Below are 22,757 nucleotides of genomic sequence, written 5' to 3'. Positions count from 1 at the left end.
ACCTGCTTCAGCAGGGGCCATTTGTTTATCAGGACTTACCGTGGCTGCGTTTGACAGCATGGCTGTTAAACGCCAGATCCTAGCCCGTAAGGGTATTCCCAATGAAGTCATTCCCACACTTATTCTGGCCAGGAAAGGGGTAACGTCGAAACATTACCACCGTATTTGGAGAAAATATGTATCTTGGTGTGAATCCAAGAAGTCTCCTGCCGTGGAGTTTAAATTAGGACGTCTTCTCCTATTTCTACAGGCGGGTGTGGATGCTTGAGATTAGGGTCTATCAAGGTCCAAATTTCGTCCTTGTCCATTTTCTTTCAGAAACAGTTGGCTTCCCTTCCTGAGGTCCAGACGTTCGTGAAGGGGGTTCTGCGCATCCAACCTTCCTTTGTGCCTCCTGCGGCGCCATGGGATCTTAATGTGGTGTTGCAGTTCCTTAAATCCAACTGGTTTGAGCCTCTACAAGAAGTAGAGTTGAAGTTTCTCACTTGGAAAGTGGTCATGCTGTTGGCCTTGGCCTCAGGCAGAATTAGGGGCTCTGTCACACAAGAGTCCTTATTGGATTTTTCATGAAGATAGAGCTGAACGGCTCGGATAAGGAAAACAGAATCTTTGTTTGTCCTCTATGACCCCAACAAGATTGGGGGTCCTGCTTCTAAGCAGACTATTGCGCGCTGGATCAGAGGTACCATTCAGCATGCTTATTCCACTGCAGGATTGCCATTAGAGAGTTCGGTAAAGGCCCACTCTACAAGGAAAGTGGGTTCTTCCTGGGCGGCTGCCCGGGGTGTCTCAGCGTTGCAAAATTGCCGAGCAGCTACTTGGTCAGGGGCAAATACGTTTGCTAAGTTTTACAGGTTTGACACGTTGGCTGCTGACGACCTTCAGTTTGGTCAGCCAGTTCTGCAGGAACATTAGCACTTTCCCGCCCGTACTGTGAGCTTTGGTACATCCCCATGGTACTAAAATGGACCCCAGCATCCTCTAGGACGTAAGAGAAAATAGGATTTTAATTACCTACCGGTAAATCCTTTTCTCGTAGTCCGTAGAGGATGTTGGGCGCCCGCCCAGTGCTCATTTTTCCTGCAAATTACGTTTTGTCTTTTTACACAGGTTCTCATGTGTAAAGATGTTTTACAGCTGTTGCTGTTACGTTATGCATGCACGTTAGCATGGGTTATGTTGAAGGCCATGATAGGCGACATGTTTTTGGTATAGTGTGAGCTGGTGTGAATCTCGCCCCTAGTTCAATGTAAATTCTTCTCTCGAAGTTGTCCGTCTCCTCGGGGCACAGTTCCTATACTGAGGTCTGGTGGAGGGGCATAGAGGGAGGAGCCAGTTCACACTGTTGAAAAGTCTTAAATTGCCGAAGGCTCCTGCGGAACCGTCTATACACCATGGTACTAAAATGGACCCCAGCATCCTCTACAGAGTACGAGAAAAGGATTTACCGGTAGGTAATTAAAATCCTATATTTTCTTTTTGGAATAATTCCAAAGACCCCAAACTTGGGTACTTATGTGACGAATTTAAATCTTTTTGTGGTTCTCAAAGAATGTCACCTTAGTCGACCTTACATGAATGAATACATAAATAATTTTTCTTCATATGTACATACATTCTTTATTTATGTATTCATTCATGTAAGGTCGACTAAGGTGACATTCTTTGACTATAAAAGTTATATGCATTGTACAATTCATAAACCAAAACCCCACTGTTTATTCAGATGTATACTAAAGTATTTAGGTGAATGAAGTTGCCAAGGAGAGTGCAGGGTTCTCTGTATGTGTATATTTGAGGTCGGTGCTCAAAGCCCACCGCACGCCAACCAAGAGGTGGGGAGTACGTGAGTGCACCTCTCTCCTGGGAATGGCGAGTGAAGTGGATCTCCGTATGTATATATGTAAATATTCGGTATGGAGATGCAGTCAGCATGCAGACGGATGGGATCCCGCCGCTCGAAATACCGATGCCGGAATCCTAATTTCTTTCAGCAAAACACAATTGCGGGGGTCGGGGGGGGGGTGAGGTTAGGTTTAGCCATTAGAAGGGATGGGAAGTTTAGGGTTAGGTACTGGGGAGAGAGGGAGGGTTAGGTACTGGGGAGAGAGGGAGGGTTAGGTACTGGGGAGAGAGGGAGGGTTAGGTACTGGGGAGAGAGGGAGGGTTAAGTACTGGGGAGGGAGGGTTAGGTACTGGGGAGGGAGGGAGGGAGGGAGGGTTAGGCACTAAGCAGGGGAGGGTTCGGGTTAGGCACCAAGCGGGGAGAGTTAGGCACCCACAAGGGAGGGTTAGGGTGGGGAACAAAGTGAGGGTTAGGGGGGCTTAATGGGGGGCCGTCGGGATTCTGATGGACGGATATACTGACAGCCGGCATCACATCCATCGGCAAATCATACTGAACCCCCAGAATGAATATAAATGTCACAAGACAATATAAATACAGTAGATCATTTTCTGGGGTTTGATCTCTTCTAGTCCCATGTATAATAATAATAATAATAATAATAATAATAAACACCAATAATGTAGCTCTGTATGGATATTAAAAAGTGTTTGTGTCCAAAAAACACATCTTTATGTGTGTATAAGAAAATACCAATCTGCGTTTAAAGTATACACTGCTATAGATAATAACACAAACACACCTTACAAGTTAGGGCTATACCAACCACAGATGTGTGCTCAATACAGTGCGTATTTGCAAATATAAAGTACAGAGGTTTATTATGTAATTCAAAATATGTAACAAACGCTCAGATAAACTGTGCTTGCCTGCTGCCTTATATTGATGAAGCTATGGATCCTTGTGATTTATTCACAAGAAAAAGAATATATAGATGTGTCCTCCTACATCTAGCCTCAATATGTCATGCAGCGAGAGTTCCTGTGCAGCTCTGCTAACATTGGGGGTCATTCCGAGTTGATCGTAGCTGTGCTAAATTTAGCACAGCTACGATCATGAACTCAGACATGCGGGAGGACGCCCAGCACAGAGCTAGTCCGCCCCTGATGTCAGTGCCGGCCCCTTTCCCCGCAGAAGTGCAAAGGCATCGCACAGCGGCGATGCCTTTGCACTTCAAGAGAAGCTCCCGGCCAGCGCAGCTTTAGCGTGCTGGCCAGGAGCTACTCTTCGCTCCCCGGCCCGCAGCGGCTGCGTGTGACGTCACACATCCGCTGCGGGCCATTCCCCGCGCGGTCTGAATGATCCCCATTGTGCGTTTTTTTTTGCCGGAAATTTTCGGTGAAAATGCACAAAAAGACGCCCGACATCAGTAAACGCGCTCATGACTAGGCGGGACTAGAAGGGCTATTTATCGTGACTGCAGCAATGATGAGATTACCAGTTATTATTATTATTACCATAGGACATATCTGTACATTGAATATAAATAAAATTCACTTATCTGTGAAAAAAAAAAACAATTCTCAAAATTTCTTAGAGAAGAGGGTATAGGGTAACCTAGTGGACCACACAATTTTACCCAACATTTTAAGTGGGTCACTCTTATGTTTGGGGGCCAACTTTTCAGTAATGGCTTCCTCCTAGCTAGGTTCCCATACAGGCCAGCTGTATGCAGAGCTCCTGATATGTTTGTCTGGGGCACCATCACTCCAGTTTCATCCACTGACCTCTGGAGCTTCTGCACAGTGATAGTGGCCTCTCTGGGGTTACCTTAAATGTCTCCTTCTAGCTCTGACATTGAGTGCTAAGGGACGACCTTGTCCAGGCAGTGCCTGGGTGGTATCATCCAGTATCCATTTCCTCACTATTGACCCAACATTGGACCTAATTCAGATCTGATCACAGCAGCAAATTTGTTAGCAGTTGGACAAAACCATGGGGGTCATTCAGAGTTGTTCGCTCGTTGCCGATTTTCGCTATGCTGCGATTTATTGCTAACTGCGCATGCGCATGGTACGCAGAGCGCATGCGCTAAGTTATTCAACACGAAATTTAGTAGATTTGCTGGTGTTCGAGTGACGCTTTTCAGTCGCACTGCTTATCGGTAAATGATTGACAGGAAAGGGGCGTTTCTGGGTGGTAAGTGAGCGTTCTCCGGGAGGGTGCTAAAAAACGCAGGCGTGTCAGGGAAAAACACGGGAGTGTCTGGAGAAACGGGGGAGTGGCTGGCCGAACGCAGGGCATGTTTGTGATGTCAAACCAGGAACTAAACGGACTGAGGTGACCGCAATCTAGGAGTAGGTCTGGAGCTACTCAGAAACTGCAAGAATATATTTAGTAGCAGTTCTGCTAATTTTTCGTTTGCTATTCTGCTAAGCTAAGATACACTCCCAGAGAGCAGCGGCCTAGCGTGTGCAATGATGCTAAAAGCAGCTAGCGAGCTAACAACTCGGAATGAGGGCCCATGTGCACTGCAGGGGAGGCAGATATAACATGTGCAGAGATAGTTAGATTTGGGTGGGTTATAGTTTCTGTGCAGGGTAAATACTGGCTGCTTTATTTTTACACTGAAATTATGATTTCAGTATGAACATACCCCACCAAAATCTAACTCTCTCTGCACATGTTACATCTGCCCCCCCTGCAGTGCACATGGTTTTGCCTATTAGCGAACAAATTTGCTGCTGCGATCAGATCTGAATTAGGCCCATTGCTCACTGGGACAGCCAAGCACTTGGGTATTATTTTGTAGCCATTTCCTATCTTGTACACGTCTATAATATTATCTGGAATATTTTTTGAATGCTCTTTGGTCTTCCTTTTGCCAGCTTTCCTTCAGATTCATAGTGTGACCAATGGTACGGTTGAAGCTAAGTCAAAGCCAAATTTTAGTGTAATATCTTTTAGCAGTATAAACTTGGAGCTTCCTCAGCACAGGGATTGAATACTTATTGTATTATTATTAGTATTATGATTTAAAAAAAATGTTTTATGTGAAGACAAATAATGAATTATGAGTTTGAAAATTGACCCTACTGGTTAAAAATAAACCTACTGTCTGTATTCCATCCAAGACTCCTCTGAAACACATATGTTCCCTGTACATTTTTACGTTAGCGCTGGAACACAAGCCTTTCCATTTGGAGCGCCAGATTTGGTGAAAACAAAGCACAGGTTTCTTTTTATCATTTATTTTAACATTTATTCTCCCCTGATGCATTTGATCTGTGAGGCACATTCCCCCGAATAATAATACACACAGGCTGTATACTCATCGCTCTCTCATCTCACCTGAACATTTCATCCCTCCCTGGTGCATCATTATCCTGAAGGGGTGTAGTATGGTATGCCGGCGGGCGGGCTCCCGGCGACCAGCATACCAGAGCCGGGAGCCCGACCGCCGGCATACCGACACCGTGGCGAGCGCAAAGGAGCCCCTTGCGGGCTCGCCACGCTACGGGCACGGTGGCGCGCGTATTTTATTCTCCCTCCAGGGTGGTCGTGGACCCCCACGAGGGAGAATATATGTCGGTATGCCGGGTGTCGGGATTCCGGCGCCGGTATACTGTGCGCCGGGATCCCGACATTCGGCAAACTGAAGACCACCCTCCTGAAGAATGCAGCGAGACTGAAAAGAGATGTTTCAAGCTACAGATTCTCTGTTCATTATTCAAAGAAAGGCTCTTATCATTCTGGGCATGTTGTATTGATTCTGCTTGGGAGCATTGTATTATTTTGCCATTTATTATATAGTCTCCTGAGGTGGTATTTTCATGTGTAATGTTTTAATGGGAATATTTTCTGTTTTCTGTAATAAGTGATTATTACTCACCTGTGCGGATATCTGTAGGGATTTTCTCCTCCTTACACTGCTGATCACCCCTCACATACGTCTCTTCTTCTACCTCTATATCTCCTTCCTCATCAGTCACGTACATCACTTCTTCTCCCCCTATGTCCTCTGCCTTGTTAACAGTTACAAACGTCTCTTCTCCTTTTATACATTCTACTTTAATTCCAGTCATATCTTTATCCTACCCGGAAAGCAAATAAAAATAAGAATTTACTTACCGATAATTCTATTTCTCGGAGTCCGTAGTGGATGCTGGGGTTCCTGAAAGGACCATGGGGAATAGCGGCTCCGCAGGAGACAGGGCACAAAAAGTAAAGCTTTAGGATCAGGTGGTGTGCACTGGCTCCTCCCCCTATGACCCTCCTCCAAGCCTCAGTTAGGATACTGTGCCCGGACGAGCGTACACAATAAGGAAGGATTTATGAATCCCGGGTAAGACTCATACCAGCCACACCAATCACACTGTACAACCTGTGATCTGAACCCAGTTAACAGTATGATAACAGCGGAGCCTCTGAAAGATGGCTCACAACAATAATAACCCGATTTTTGTAACTATGTACAAGTATTGCAGATAATCCGCACTTGGGATGGGCGCCCAGCATCCACTACGGACTCCGAGAAATAGAATTATCGGTAAGTAAATTCTTATTTTCTCTATCGTCCTAGTGGATGCTGGGGTTCCTGAAAGGACCATGGGGATTATACCAAAGCTCCCAAACGGGCGGGAGAGTGCGGATGACTCTGCAGCACCGAATGAGAGAACTCCAGGTCCTCCTTAGCCAGGTTATCAAATTTGTAGGATTTTACAAACGTGTTTGCCCCTGACTAAATAGCCGCTCGGCAAAGTTGTAAAGCCGAGACCCCTCGGGCAGCCGCCCAAGATGAGCCCACCTTCCTTGTGGAATGGGCATTTACATATTTTGGCTGTGGCAGGCCTGCCACAGAATGTGCAAGCTGAATTGTATTACACATCCAACTAGCAAAAGTCTGCTTAGAAGCAAGAGCACCCAGTTTGTTGGGTGTATACAGGATAACAGCAAGTCAGTTTTCCTGACTCCAGCCGTCCTGGAACCTATATTTTCAGGGCCCTGACCACATCTAGCAACTTGGAGTCCTCCAAGTCCCTAGTAGGCGCAAGACACCACAATAAGCTGGTTCAGGTGAAACACTGACACCACCTTAGGGAGAGAACTGGGGACGAGTCCGCAGCTCTGCCCTGTCCGAATGGACAAACAGATATGGGCTTTTTTTGAGAAAAAAAACCACCAATTTGACACTCGCCTGGTCCAGGCCAGGTCCAAGAGCATGTTCACTTTTCATGTGAGATGCTTCAAATCCACAGATTTGACTGGTTTTAAACCAATGTGTTTTGAGGAATCCCAGAACTACGTTGAGATCCCACAGTGCCACTGGAGGCACAAAAGGGGGTTGTATATGCAATACTCCCTTGACAAACTTCTGGACTTCAGGAACTGAAGCCAATTCTTTCTGGAAGAAAAATCGACAGGGCCGAAATTTGAACCTTAATGGACCCCAATTTGAGGCCCATAGACACTCCTGTTTGCAGGAAATGCAGGAATCGACCGAGTTGAAATTTCTTCGTGGGGCCTTCCTGGCCTCACACCACGCAACATATTTTCGCCACATGTGGTGATAATGTTGTGCGGTCACCTCCTTTCTGGCTTTGACCAGGGTAGGAATGACCTCTTCCTGAATGCCTTTTCCCTTAGGATCCGGCGTTCCACCGCCATGCCGTCAAACGCAGCTGCGGTAAGTCTTGGAACAGACATGGTACTTGCTGAAACAAGTCCCTTCTTAGCGGCAGAGGCCATAAGTCCTCTGTGAGCATCTCTTGAAGTTCCGGGTACCAAGTCCTTCTTGGCCAATCCGGAGCCATGAGTATAGTTCTTACTCCTCTACGTCTTATAATTCTCAGTACCTTAGGTATGAAAAGCAGAGGATGGAACACATACACCGACTGGTACACCCACGGTGTTACCAGAACGTCCACAGCTATTGCCTGAGGGTCTCTTAACCTGGCGCAATACCTGTCCCGTTTTTTGTTCAGACGGGACGCCATCATGTCCACCTTTGGTAATTCCCAACGGTTTACAATCATGTGGAAAACTTCCCCATGAAGTTCCCACTCTGCCGGGTGGAGGTCGTGCCTACTGAGGAAGTCTGCTTCCCAGTTTCCATTCCCGGAATGAAACACTGCTGACAGTGCTATCACATGATTTTCCGCCCAGTGAAAAGTCCTTACAGTTTTTGCCACTGCCCTCCTGCTTCTTGTGCCGCCCTGTCTATTTACGTGGGCGACTGCCGTGATGTTTTATCCCACTGGATCAATACCGGCTGACCTTGAAGCAGAGGTCTTGCTAAGCTTAGAGCATTATAAATTTACCCTTAGCTATATTTATGTGGAGAAAAGTCTCCAGACTTGATCACACTCCCTGGAAATTTTTTCCTTGTGTGACTGCTCCCCAGCCTCTCGGGCTGGCCTCCGTGGTCACCAACATCCAAAACTGAATGTCGAATCTGCGGCCCTCTAGAAGATGAGCACTCTGTAACCACCACAGGAGAGACACCCTTGTCCTTGGATATAAGGTTATCCGCTGATGCATCTGAAGATGCGATCCGGACCATTTGTCCAGCAGATCCCACTGAAAAGTTCTTGCATGAAATCTGCAGACTGGAATTGCTTCGAAGGAAGTCACCATTTTTTTTACCATGGCCCTCGTGCAATGATGCACTGATTTTAGGAGGTTCCTGACTAGCTCGGATAACTCCCTGGCTTTCTCTTCCGGGAGAAACACCTTTTTTTTTTTTTTTTTTGGACTGTGTCCAGAATCATCCCTAAGCACAGGAGACTTGTTGTCGGGATCAGCTGCGATTTTGGAATATTTAGAATCCACCCCTGCTGTTGTAACAGTATCCGAGATAGTGCTACTCCGACCTCCAACTGTTCCCTGGACTTTGCCCTTATCAGGAGATCGTCCAAGTAAGGGATAATTAAGACGCCTTTTCTTCGAAGAAGAACCATCATTTCGGCCATTACCTTGGTAAAGACCCGGGGTGCCGTGGACAATCCAAACGGCAGCGTCTGAAACTGATAGTGACAGTTCTGTACCACGAACCTGAGGTACCCTTAGTGATAAGGGCAAATTTGGGACATGGAGGTAAGCATCCCTGATGTCTCGGGACACCATATAGTCCCCTTCTTCCCGGTTCGTTATCACTGCTCTGAGTGACTCCATCTTGATTTGAACCTTTGTAAGTGTTCAAATTTTTTTAGATTTAGAATAGGTCTCACCTAGCCTTCTGGCTTCAGTACCACAATATAGTGTGGAATAATACCCCTTTTCTTGTTGTAGGAGGGGTAATTTAATTATCACCTGCTGGGAATACAGCTCGTGAATTTTTTCCCATACTGCCTCCTTGTCGGAGGGAGACCTTGGTAAAGCAGACTTCAGGAGCCTGCGCAGGGGAAACGTCTCGACATTCCAATCTGTACCCCTGGGATACTACTTGTAGGATCCAGGGGTCCTGTACGGTCTCAGCGTCATGCTGAGAGCTTGTCAGAAGCGGTGGAACGCTTCTGTTCCTGGGAATGGGCTGCCTGCTGCAGTCTTCTTCCCTTTCCTCTATCCCTGGGCAGATATGACTCTTATAGGGACGAAAGGACTGAAGCTGAAAAGACGGTGTCTTTTTCTGCAGAGATGTGACTTAGGGTAAAAAACGGTGGATTTTTCAGCAGTTGCCGTGGCCACCAGGTCCGATGGACCGACCCCAAATAACTCCTCTTCCTTTATACGGCAATACACCTTTGTGCCGTTTGGAATCTGCATCACCTGACCACTGTCGTGTCCATAAACATCTTCTGGCAGATATGGACATCGCACTTACTCTTGATGCCAGAGTGCAAATATCCCTCTGTGCATCTCGCATATATAGAAATGCATCCTTTAAATGCTCTATAGTCAATAAAATACTGTCCCTGTCAAGGGTATCAATATTTTTAGTCAGGGAATCCGACCAAGCCACCCCAGCTCTGCACATCCAGGCTGAGGCGATCGCTGGTCGCAGTATAACACCAGTATGTGTGTATATACTTTTTATGATATTTTTCCAGCCTCCTGTCAGCTGTCTCCTTGAGGACGGCCCTATCTATAGACGGTACCGCCACTTGTTCTGATAAGCGTGTGAGCGCCTTATCCACCCTAAGGGGTGTTTCCCAACGCGCCCTAACTTCTGGCGGGAAAGGGTATACCGCCCATATTTTCTATCGGGGGGAACCCACGCATCATCACACACTTCATTTAATTTATCTGATTCAGGAAAAACTACGGTAGTTTTTTCACATCCCACATAATACCCTCTTTTGTGGTACTTGTAGTATCAGAAATATGTAACACCTCCTTCATTGCCCTTAACGTGTGGCCCTAATAAGGAATACGTTTGTTTATTCACCGTCGACACTGGATTCAGTGTCCCTGTCTGTGTCTGTGTCGACCGACTAAAGTAAACGGGCGTTTTAAAACCCCTGACGGTGTTTTTGAGACGTCTGGACCGGTACTAATTGTTTGTCGGCCGTCTCATGTCGTCAACCGACCTTGCCGCGTGTTGACATTATCACGTAATTCCCTAAATAAGCCATCCATTCCGGTGTCGACTCCCTAGAGAGTGACATCACCATTACAGGCAATTGCTCCGCCTCCTCACCAACATCGTCCTCATACATGTCGACACACACGTACCGACACACAGCACACACACAGGGAATGCTCTGATAGAGGACAGGACCTACTAGCCCTTTGGAGAGACAGAGGGAGAGTTTGCCAGCACACACCAAAAACGCTATAATTATATAGGGACAACCTTATATAAGTGTTTTCCCTTATAGCATCTTTTTTATATATTTCTAACGCCAAATTAGTGCCCCCCCTCTCTGTTTTAACCCTGTTTCTGTAGTGCAGTGCAGGGGAGAGCCTGGGAGCCTTCCCTCCAGCCTTTCTGTGAGGGAAAATGGCGCTGTGTGCTGAGGAGATAGGCCCCGCCCCTTTTTCGACGGCCTCGTCTCCCGCTCTTAACGGATTCTGGCAGGGGTTAAATATCTCCATATAGCCCCCGGAGGCTATATGTGAGGTATTTTTAGCCAAATTAGGTTTTCATTTGCCTCCCAGGGCGCCCCCCTCCCAGCGCCCTGCACCCTCAGTGACTGCCGTGTGAAGTGTGCTGAGAGGAAAATGGCGCACAGCTGCAGTGCTGTGCGCTACCTTTAGAAGACTGAGGAGTCTTCTGCCGCCGATTCTGGACCTCTTCTCGTTTCAGCATCTGCAAGGGGGCCGGCGGCGAGGCTCCGGTGACCATCCAGGCTGTACCTGTGATCGTCCCTCTGGAGCTAATGTCCAGTAGCCAAGAAGCCAATCCATCCTGCACGCAGGTGAGTTCACTTCTTCTCCCCTAAGTCCCTCGTTGCAGTGATCCTGTTGCCAGCAGGACTCACTGTAAAATAAAAAACCTAAGCTAAACTTTTCTAAGCAGCTCTTTAGGAGAGCCACCATGATTGCACCCTTCTCGGCCGGGCACAAAAATCTAACTGAGGCTTGGAGGAGGGTCATAGGGGGAGGAGCCAGTGCACACCACCTGATCCTAAAGCTTTACTTTTTGTGCCCTGTCTCCTGCGGAGCCGCTATTCCCCATGGTCCTTTCAGGAACCCCAGCATCCACTAGGACGATAGAGAAAATAAAATAACACGTTAATAAAGTCACTGAGAAGAAACAGTGCAATGCCAGTGTATAAAACACACACACAGGGGTAAATTTACTTTCTAAAAGTGAAAAGAGGTGATGTTTCCCATAGCAACCAATCAGATTTTGCCTATCATTTCTCTGTTGCATCCTAGAAAATGGCAGACAGAATCTGGTTGGTTGCTTTGGGCAACGTCACCTATTTTCACGTTTAGTACATTTATTCCACAAAGCATCTCTACAGCTCATATAGTGAAAACTCACTTTGGTACGAGACTAGTGTTTAAACTGATGAGCTATAGTACGTCTTTTATCCAGGAAAAACGAATAGCAGAGCTGGACTTAGCTACCAAAACAGTGGCTGGCTGCGCTGGTCACTGAATTAGCAGAGGAAGAGGAGGATATTCTGGTATGTTCTCTCACTCTCCCTTCTGCCCTTAGGTTCCAATACGGCTCCTGAAGTATTATGGATGATCAGTAGACGCAGCTCACCAGGTCAGATGTTTGCACTGAAATATTATGCAGTAGCGGCGTGGAGCTCAGATGTGGACTGTAACATATGCGCCATCTGCAGGGTGCAGGTAATGGATGCTTGACTGTGCTGCTAAGATGAGAACAAGGAGGAGGACTGTGCAGTGATGTGCAGATACAGACATGTTGTTTTCTGTGATGTGGAATAAAATGAAAAGTGTTCATTGTGGAATAAAAAGAAACCTGTGATATGGCTGCAGTATCTGTACATGCTTGTGGACAAGGGAGATTTTATGATATTTAAGATGCATGTGGGTGTTTGATGGATATTATGAGGCGCAACTAAGGAGGTGTGAGAACACATGGCATATCTGATAGGTATATAAAACATATGGGGAGGCCTGAGAGAATGTGGGGGATCCGATGGACATGTGGGGAAGTCTGAGGGGGGTATTTTCTTTTTAGAGTAAAGATTTAAAAATCATACCTCTCTGCACCCTCACCTCAGTGTTTGCTGTGCTGCTGATCAGTCAGCACGGCAGGACCCCGCACCCAGCGGCTGCAGACAATAGCAGCCGCGGGGGAAGTGTAAATTAACCCCCCCAAGCACCCCCTGTGTACCTGATGGCTGTCCCGGCTTTCAAAACGAAAGCCGCAATGTTCGGGAAAAAACATTTATTTTCAAATATAAAAAAGTAAAAAAAATAAATAAATAAATAAATTATATATATATATATATATATATATATATATATATATATATATATATATATACACACACACACACACACACACACACACAATCTACACCTAATTCACTCATAAGAAAACTCAACATTTTCCGAGTGTTTTTTTCGGAAAATAATTAGTCAGTTAAGTGGTTAAATGCGATAACCGGAGACCCTAAGTTCCACCTACCCCATCCTTCTGTGGGATCCTGTGATTCTCCTCTGTACCGTCCTGTGTATAAAGAGGACGGGGACATCTCTCTGGGGTATCTCTGTTACTGGATCCATCTGTAGGAGAGACACAGTGATTAAGTACCTTGTATATAGGTGATGTGTGTATCTAGTTGGCACTCAACCTACTCTCTCCTTTAAGATAAATTAATATCTCCTCTTACCCAGTGATATGAAGGTCCACTGATTCTCCTTCATCAAGTCCTCATGCAGAACCTTGTGTTCTCCTAAATATTCCCCCTCCTGCATGGAGAGATAGACAGTGACATCCTGACACCTTTTAGGAACCTGACACACACAATGACACAGTCATCACCCAAACACCTCCCCCGGTGTTACTGTATAATGCCCCATTCCCAACAGTCACCTCTCCAGTCAGCAGCTGAATGATCTTGTTGGCGAGTTCCAGGATCTTCTGCTCATTGTCTCTCTCATGTATCAGTGACTGAAGTGGAGGCTCCGTGATGGGGCTCTGGGTCTTGCTCAGTCCTCCTGATTTACAGGGACTGCTACTGGGTGTCTCACACTCACCAGATGTCTTCCTCACTACAGTGTAATCCTGTGGAATGAGAGACATCAATAAAAATCTAAATTAAACTGTTAAGGACCCCCTCACCTCCCCAGTCAGGTCTCTGTGTTAGTAAGAGAGATAAGAATGATGTCACTGTGACACTGCCAGACCCCCTCACCTCCCCAGTCAGGTCCCTGTGTTAGTAATCGAGATAAGAGTGATGTCACTGTGACACTCCCAGACTCCCTCACCTCCACAGTCAAGTCTCTGCATTAGTATTAGTGATGCCACTGTGAGATTCCCAGATCCCCTCACCTCCCCAGTCAGCAGGTGGATGATCTCCAGGGTGAGATTTATTATCCTCTCAGTCACTTGACTCCTGTCCTTGTACATCCTTACTGATATAAATAAGGATGCAGAATGTGCAAATTAATGAAGACTCTGGATCAATTCAGCTCATTTGCCTACAAATAAACACAACATAATAAACATCACAGAGTGCACATGTAACACAATCCAAAAACCCAGTACTTTGATTCCCCGTTTTGATTAATGCTACTTGGGCTCTATTCCTTAAGTTTTGCACACTGAAAGCCTGGCATCCCATCGGCCCAGGATTTAAGAATATCCATGCTTGGGCACAGGTGACATAATTAGCACCTCAGTCAATTTGATGTAACCACCTGTGCTGAGCCATGTATACACCTAGAACCTGGACCGTTGGGTTGCCTTGAGGACCGCGTTTGAGAACCTCTGCATTCGTAGATATATACCTGAAAAATCAGAAAACAAACTGTACTGTACAAACCAATAATCCTAGTGACAGATCAAACCAATTACTTCTTATTCTAGCACCCGGCACAACCCGTGCAGTTCCTCTCTCCTGTCTGGTGTGTCTAGCAAACTCTGGGCTGTATGTCAACACTGAGAAACAGACCAGAGTGTGATAGAAGCACCAGAGCAGAGAGCAACACCCCAGGCAGGAAAGAGGAACTGCATGGGTTGTGACAGGTGCCGGGTGCTAGAATGAACACTAAGCAATACTCACATGAGAGAGGTATTCATGCATATTTACATTAAATTCATGCTGTGTCAATACAAGCTCCCTGATCATAGTAAGTCATTAGAGATGGATAAAGGTCTGACAGGTCTATGTACTAAGCTCTGGAGAGAGACAAATTGGATGGAGATAAAATACTAACCAATCAGCTCTTAACTGTCCTTTTTCAAAAATATGGCAGTAAGGAGCTGACCGGATGGTACTGTAATTCTCTCCAAGGCTTCTTTAATAGACCCCTAAATCCAAATCTGTCCTGCGTGGGTTCTATAGATTGTAAGCTTGCGAACAGGGCCTTCCTACCTCTATGACTGTTATCACCCAGTTTGTTATTGTTATTTCAAATTCTAAAGCGTAACGGAATTTGCTGCACTATATAAGAAACTGTTAATAAATAAAATAAAAATAAATAAATAAATAAATATGAGCAGACAGTCCTTCGAAGTGTCCTTTAAACAGCAGAGGAGTTTTAGTAAAAATGTTGTTTAGGCGCGTTTCACAGGCATTCTGACAGCTTCATCAGAGTGAAAGTCTTCTGCCGAAGCAGGCAGCATGCCTTTCTTAAAAATTATTATTTATCCAACAGCATTGTAAAGCATTATTGTTTTATGTCATTTGCCTGTGGTCCTACCAGCATTGCACGTTTTTTTATTTTATTTTAGAAATAAACTGATACAATTCAAAATACAAGTATCATGCTTGGAGAATTTATTTATACCACACTTTCCGATCACCACAATAAAGCGAGCAGTCAGGTGGGCTGAGCACAGGAGGGGGGTTGGGTGAGGCCATTCTAGCGTCAATGTAGCTCTCCAACGCCTTGATTGCTGGCATTATAAAGCAGGGGGCAGAACTTCAATGGTCCAAATTACATCAAGCCCCTTGGACCTCTTCCTTCACTCTGGATGGTCTCTGTGAGACTTTGTACACTCATCTGGGCATCACCCAAGATTTGTGAGTCTCCTGAACGTTCCGAGAGAGTAGGCAAGTATGATGTGAAAACAAAATGGTCACTATACACAAGTCACAGTGATAGCATACTGGTCACTATACAGAAGTCACAAAACTATCACATATACACACACACACACACACACACACACACACACACACACACACACACACCTGATCACTCACTGATCTGGGGGTGGGTCAAGATATCAAAGTGGCAGACTAGATGGGCCAAGTGGTTCTAATCTGCCATCAAATTCTATGCTTCTATTGTGTACAGTGTATGGTAAAATGAGTTGTAACAGCAGGAACCAGGCCAGGGGATCGAATACTGATGTGAGATAAGAGGATGACTGGGTGACATCACAAACATCTCCCACCATATTTAGTGTCCTTCTTTTTCCGGACACCAAACAGAGGTGTAGAGACCGTGTGCTGGAGAGGAAGGTGGCACCCGCAGTCCAGGTGTCCATCCAATATCATGCTGCCGTTCTAGTCAACACCATCCGGCCATAATGTCCAAAACAGAGGCCTGATGTTGTAGCTACAGCAGTGGGTGAGGAACGGGGTCCCAGTGGAAGGAGACCAAGAAGCCCAGGTGGGACTGTAATATGAATCTGCTGCCACCATTCTCTCCTACATACCTATCAGCGCCTCTCCACCATATCCAGTATAAGGAGCTGGGTGATATAAATAGTGCATCAGTTTAGCTAACTCCAGGACAGTTACTTTTCATTCTTCTTGCTTCCCAGGAATATCAAGACCAAAAGTAAAATCCCACACCCCAGCTTGTGTAATTCAATCCTCAGCGTCACTGACTGGCTGTGAGCAGGCTGCTGCGGTGACGTTATACATCGCTCGCTATGTGAGGTCACGGACTCTCAGTGAGAAACAGTGGTGGCATGCTGTGTGATGTCAGACGCACCCCCTCCAGAGCCTGCTGCTTGTATACCAGGTCAGACAATGCAGGGAAAGGGGTCAATGGATTGCAGCAGGAAGTGAATTACAGGAGAGTATAAATAAAAGGGGGGGGGGGGGGGGAAAGAGTGTCACAACCAGGACTCACCTGAGTCTGTGTGACACCACTATGACTGGTTGTTCCAAGGATAAAATCTGACCGGACGAAGGTATGGACATCTGAAACCCACCATCGAACGGTTGCCGGGCTTTTGACAATAAAACAAGCAATGTGATGTCTCTACTAAAAGGGATGCAGTTGATTCACTTACAATCAAAATACCGACGGTCAAAATACCAACCATTGACCAATGGTCAAAATACCGACAGTCAAAATAACGACATTTTAAATGTCGACAGGTCAAAAAGTCGACATGGTCTTTTCATAGAAACCGACTTGTTCATAATTTACCATCCCAGTGGACCTGGAGGGGGAATATAATAGTGTGCCCGAAGCATGGCGAGCGCAGCGAGTCATGCGAGGGGACGCGGTACACTTATATGGTGTCCATGTCGACACACTTAAAAAACAACAACTTGTGTCGACTTTATGACCTGTCGACATTTTAAATGTCGGTATTTTGACCTTGTCTGTATTTTGACCGTCGGTCAATTGTTGTCGTATTTTGACCGTTGGGATTTTGATTGTAGGTATTTCATACTGATCCCTATCATAATCATAAGATGGTTGTACCGTGCGCAGTATCAGCCAGAGCGCATTCGCACAAAAGCCAAGGTGCCGACACCACTTCTGTGTGACCGCAGCTGCTGTCAATATTGTCAGCCATCAGATAGACATCGGAAAGCTGTATCCAATGGTTGACATTCATCTCAAACTTTGCCATTCGATGGAAAAAGTGCTTCCATTGGATCGATAGCATTGATGGTTGCAAACCATTGTCTTTCGATGTTCATCCGCTAGCTGGACAGTCTTCACCTTAATAATATTTGCCTTAAAATGTATCGTTACATATAACCAGGAGTTGCCAGGCAAATGAATACATTAAATACTGGACAACATAATTTATTACATGCTGTTGAATATGATATGAAGTAGCCTCAATGTTTCAGATAAATATACAAATGTATATACAAAAGTTTTGACTAAAATAGACGTGCATTAAAAACAGAATATTAACTTACATTTAAGATCTATAAACTGCTGCTGGGACTGGCAAGACTAGAGGATGGTCTTCCAAAGAAAATCAGGTTCCTTAAGGTCTGACCGCGAATCAAAGGTGCATAGCACTCCTGTAACTGGCTGAATGGATGATAATGTCTTATGGTCCTTGGATAGCCGCTACTTTTTTGAATACTCTTATTTAATATAGCTGAGCCTTGCAGAAACCTATAATACTCTTTATGGGCCAGCCATCGATTTACCTGTGCATAGGGGTGGTCTTCAGTTTGCCGGCGCACAGTATACCAACACTTTTTCTCCCTCTTGGGGGTCCATGACCCCCCCTGGAGGGAGAATAAATAGCGTGGCCACCGTGCCAGCAGCATGGCGAGCGCAGCGGGCTCATTTGCGCACGCCACGCTGTCGGTATGCCGGCGCCGATATGCTAGTCGCCGAGAGCCCGGCCGCCGACATACCATACTATACCCTTTGCATAGACATCACGCATAACCCTCTCCTGAAAAGAAGCATACAAATGAAGTCATTGTATGATTTCTGTAAATATGTCTCTAATTGACATATGATGCAGGACTTAATACCCCGATTATAAGGGTCCGGTATGTTTTGTCCACAATCATGTCAACATTCACCATGACGACACAGAAGAACGAGCAACAAGAGAATGTTGACAAAACAGTGTGGTGGCTTCTGGGTCCAGTAGAGAGTAACGCTGACCTTTAACCCTCCCGCAGCCTAAGCCTCCCATCCGCAGCCTAACCCACAGAATGTCAACATTCACATGACGACATTCTGCAGGTGGACATGTCAAAAACTTTGACACTTTGCGGTCGACATGGTGACTGCATCACTATACGATTATATACAGCTGGCTGATATATAATAGATCAGATCTATGATTTTTATGAGGAGGTGACAAAGGGTGTGGCATGACTTGTCAGTGACCATGTTGATGAGCTTCATCTCTAGCTGGATATGTCGACATGATAAACTGTCGACAAACCATCCCTGGTGGTCTAGTGCAGGCATGTCCAAACTGCGGCCCTCCAGCTGTTGTGAAACTACACATCCCAGCATGCCCTGACACAGCTTTAGCATTCTCTGACAGCAAAACGGTGTCAGGGCATGCTAGGATATGTAGTTTCACAACAGCTGGAGGGCCGCAGTTTGGACATGCCTGGTCTAGTGGCTTCTTACCATCTCCCGGAAGCAGCAGCAGCTCCAGCGTCTTCTTCCAGGTCCGGGTGGTCATGTGACAATGACTTTTGGCACAGACCTGTGATGCTTCAGTGTTCTGGGGAGTATTTCTCCCCCTATCGCTAACCCTCTCCCTAGTGACTAACCACACTCTGCACAGCTTAACCTTACCTGTCGGCATCCTGAAACCGCGTTTTGATGTTGACATTGTGTCGGCGCTATGAATGATTACTGTCGACCATTTGACTGGATACTGTGGCAGTAGACACTTACACAGGAGTCTGCGCTCCCACTCGCAATGTACAGCGAGTCCTCTGGTGCTGACTGCACTTGTTATCAATGTGAGCACACAGCAAATCCAGTCAGGCGCCTCATCATACATCATACGTGTCCTCCCTGCCGCACAGCCGGTACCGTCCCACCACGGGGGCTGCACACAATCCCCACTGATGCCCTTTCCCTACATCGCTCCCGGCAGTGTCCTTTCCCCCCTTCCCAGCCCCCTCAGTGCTACCAGCAGCAGGGACAGGACATCAGCTGCACATGGAGAGCTGCTCAGAGCAATCCTGCCATCTCCATCACATATACCAGGCAGAGATAACATTACTATAGAAATGTACAACCCTACTGCAATGACACCATTTTTCTCCCCTTCATGTAACTATTGGCTTCATACAGATCGCATCGCAATGCGAACGCAATTTATCCTAGCTGGCGCCAATGCGCATACGCAGGTCCCGTCCTGCATAGGCTGTGAACACCCCTGCCTGATTGACAGGCAAAGGCATTCGCGGGGCGGCTCCGATTAGAAAAATGATGGCGGTGCGCTTGTCTTTGCAGCCAGGCTGTGAAGGCAATGGTCGTGCACAATTGTTGCGACCGCAAAGTAAATTGCGGTTGCAGCTGCTGGGCGGAGGGTAGTATGCATGTGAAAGAAACGTTTGCAGATTTTGCTTTTTAGCAGAATCTGTTATCCAACCTGAATAGGGTCCTACGGACCTTATTCAGTAAGGATTGCCGTTTCTGCTAAAAAGAAGTTGCTGCAATCAAATAGTTGCCACCCAGAAATTGAGAAAAAAACGCCCATCGTAAAAATTGCGAATGCATCGCAATATGCGGGCTGATCACAAAACCATATACGCAATTACCGGAACATCGAAGATTTTTTTCTATCTGCGCCAGGCAAGGTCGTCCACAATTTTTGCTACACAAGAGGCTGGAAGTGGTCATCGCTGACGTTAGGGGCCCTCCTTAAAACCGCCTGGGCGCACCTGCATTTCAGACACACCCAGAAAACTGTGGGTTTCCATCCAGAAACGCCGGCTTCCTGCCAGTAAAACAGCGGCTGCATTGCGATCACAATGTGTACGCATTTTTAGTCGCTATGTTTGCTAGCGCGTGCACAATGCGAATGATAATTCGCAAGTTTTGCAATCCTTACTGAATGAGGTTCTATGGGGGGTAATTCTGAGTTGATCACAGCAGCAAGTTTGTTAGCAATTGGGCAAAACCATGTGCACTGCAGGGGGGGCAGATATAACATGTGCAGAGAGTTAGATTTGGGTGGGTTATTTCGTTTCTGTGCAGGGTAAATACTGGCTGCTTTATTTTTACACTGCAATTTAGATTTCAGCTTGATCACACCCCACCCAAATCTAAGTCTGTCTGCACATGTTACATCTGCCCCCCCCTGCAGTGCATATGGTTGTGCCCAACTGCTAACAAATTTGCTGCTGCGATCAACTCAAAATTAGGCCCTATATGCGTACTGGAACTTTTTTGTCTGGGACGCCCTTTGCATGTTTCCCTCATTGCAGTGTCCTCTCTAGCCATGCTATAGGACATTCTGATTTGCTGCACCCCAAGAAAGTGACTGAGTCATAGGGAGATGATATGCAATCCTGATTCAAAATGCTGAGGAGCACAAAGTGAGCGAAGAACTGCGGCATCAAGCGCATTGCTGGGACAGGTGGCTGGAGGGTTTCTATGCTTTACAAGATTCTGGGCAACTTGAAGCCCCCCTTACGTGTGCACCTGCAGGTTACATCATTACACTAATTATCCTTTAACTTGTGGTTAATAGAAACTGCATAATCATTTCACCTGATATACTGAGCAGAAGGCTGTCTTAAATAAATGGGGAGAGGAGAACGAACGTAGGAAATTAGAATTCAACAGAACAGTTGTAGACAAGCGACATTAAAACAGGGAAGGGGAGAGTATGATCAGATGGGGAGAAGACAGCAAAGTATCACTGTGAGCGGCATCACAGCCTAGAGTATAGGGGATAATTCCAAGTTGATCGCAGCAGGAATTTTGTTAGCAGTTGGGCAAAACCATGTGCACTGCAGGGGGGGCAGATATAACATGTGCAGAGAGAGTTAGATTTGGGTGGGGTGTGTTCAATCTGCAATCTAATTTGCAGTGTAAAAATAAAGCAGCCAGTATTTACCCTGCACAGAAACAAAATAACCCACCCAAATCTAACTCTCTCTGCACATGTTATATCTGTCTCCCCTGCAGTGCACATGGTTTTGCCCAACTGCTAAAAATTTTCCTGCTGCGATCAACTTGGAATTACCCCCATTGCTCAGAGAACACCCTGACAGGCAGCCCAAGCTCAGTGATCACAGGCAGCCTCTGTTACATGACCAGGAACCGACTGTGTCCTTCACACTAATCCTTCCCCAGCTCCTTCCATGTTTCATCATTAAGAATTTTTATTATTACCTGACATAATCTACTATCGGTTATCTGTCTCACTGACCATTTATTAGCAACTGTTTCCATGCACACAGCGGTTATGACAGGACACCAGAGGCTGCTCCACCTGTCATACTTTAAACAGGACATCCGACTAATCCACTTGTATATTAATAACAGGACACCAACGTTTGATCTGCCAGTGTTAAAAAAACAGAAGGCCAGAGTCTGCTCTACCAGTCATATAATAGCAGGGCACCAGATTGTTACACCTGCGTAATGTTAACATGGCCCAAGACCCTTCACCACATGTATTATAATCACAGGGCATCAGAGTCTGCTCCACCTGTACTATTATAATAATAGCACATAACAGCTTGGACCCTCATATTATAACTGTAGAACACAACAGTCTGCTCCATCTGTATTACAACAATAAGGCACAACGGTTTCCTCCCCATGTATAATTATCTGACACTAGAGTCTGCTCAACCTGTGTTGCAGAGGTCAGCTTCCTTGTATCATAATAGCAGGACATCAGAGTTCGCTCCACCAGCCGCATGTTAGCCGGACACCAGGACGGAGCTGCTCCTCTTGGATGATAATTAAAGCAATGAAACGGACACCAAAGGCTACTACTCCTGTATAATATCGCATTACCTGCTGTCATGCACAGCGAAGCCTCCTTTCTGCTTCCTTCGACCCGTGACCCGGAAGCAGCGGTCGAAGAAAAATTAGTTCTGATCCTTGAAACGCACAGAGCGGAAGTCTGGTGGAATGATTGGTTCTATGCATCAACCCTGGTGGAACGCACAGAGCGGATGTTTGGTGGAACGCACAGAGTGGAAGTAGTGTGGAACGCACATGTCGGAAGTCGTGTGGAACGCAAAGGCTGATTTCGCTCTTTATAGCATACCTCCCAAGTCCCAAAATGATCCTCTCCAGGAGGGACAGAATGCCCTGCTTCTGGACTTTTCTCTTAATGTATGATTGGCGGAACCTGTGTTGAACAGGTTACTGGATAAGAAAGTTGTTTCAGGTGATGGCGATCATAAATTAAGAGGAAAGTTCAGAAGCAGAGCCTTCGGTCCCTCCTGGAGATGGTCGGGAGGTATGTTATAGCTATAGTGATGAACATATCAGATAGAGGTAATTATCATGTCATAGCGTAGGGGTCGCTGTTCCCTCTCCTTTTGACCTGTCCCCATACATTGTATATTTATGGAATTATTAATTCTAACATTGTGTGACTGTCTGACTCTGAAAACTAGAGACAATCAGGAAGTTTTTTTCCCCCTTT

At 46.0% G+C, this 22,757-nt stretch overlaps 1 protein-coding gene across 2 annotated transcripts in view; it reads right to left on the bottom strand.

The window, feature by feature from the left end:
• Positions 1-22,269, bottom strand: part of LOC135054809 (zinc finger protein 271-like) — a 70,217-nt gene extending 47,948 nt beyond the window's left edge. The window contains exons 1-6 of one of the 2 annotated variants that reach the window (XM_063958168.1): positions 22,118-22,269; positions 13,770-13,918; positions 13,311-13,502; positions 13,108-13,186; positions 12,903-13,000; positions 5,739-5,940 (exon numbers count right to left, since the gene is read on the bottom strand). In XM_063958168.1, the coding sequence (XP_063814238.1) occupies positions 5,739-5,940; positions 12,903-13,000; positions 13,108-13,186; positions 13,311-13,502; positions 13,770-13,847 (649 nt within the window). In that variant the 5' untranslated portion in view covers positions 13,848-13,918; positions 22,118-22,269. The other variant, XM_063958169.1, reaches the window with a different exon arrangement.
• Positions 22,270-22,757: the final 488 nt, after the last annotated feature.

Source organism: Pseudophryne corroboree, chromosome 3 (assembly GCF_028390025.1).
Source record: "Pseudophryne corroboree isolate aPseCor3 chromosome 3, aPseCor3.hap2, whole genome shotgun sequence".
NCBI classification, from domain to species: domain Eukaryota; kingdom Metazoa; phylum Chordata; class Amphibia; order Anura; family Myobatrachidae; genus Pseudophryne; species Pseudophryne corroboree.
Note: the sequence above shows the minus strand (reverse complement) of the source record. Positions and strands in the feature narration are given on the sequence as shown.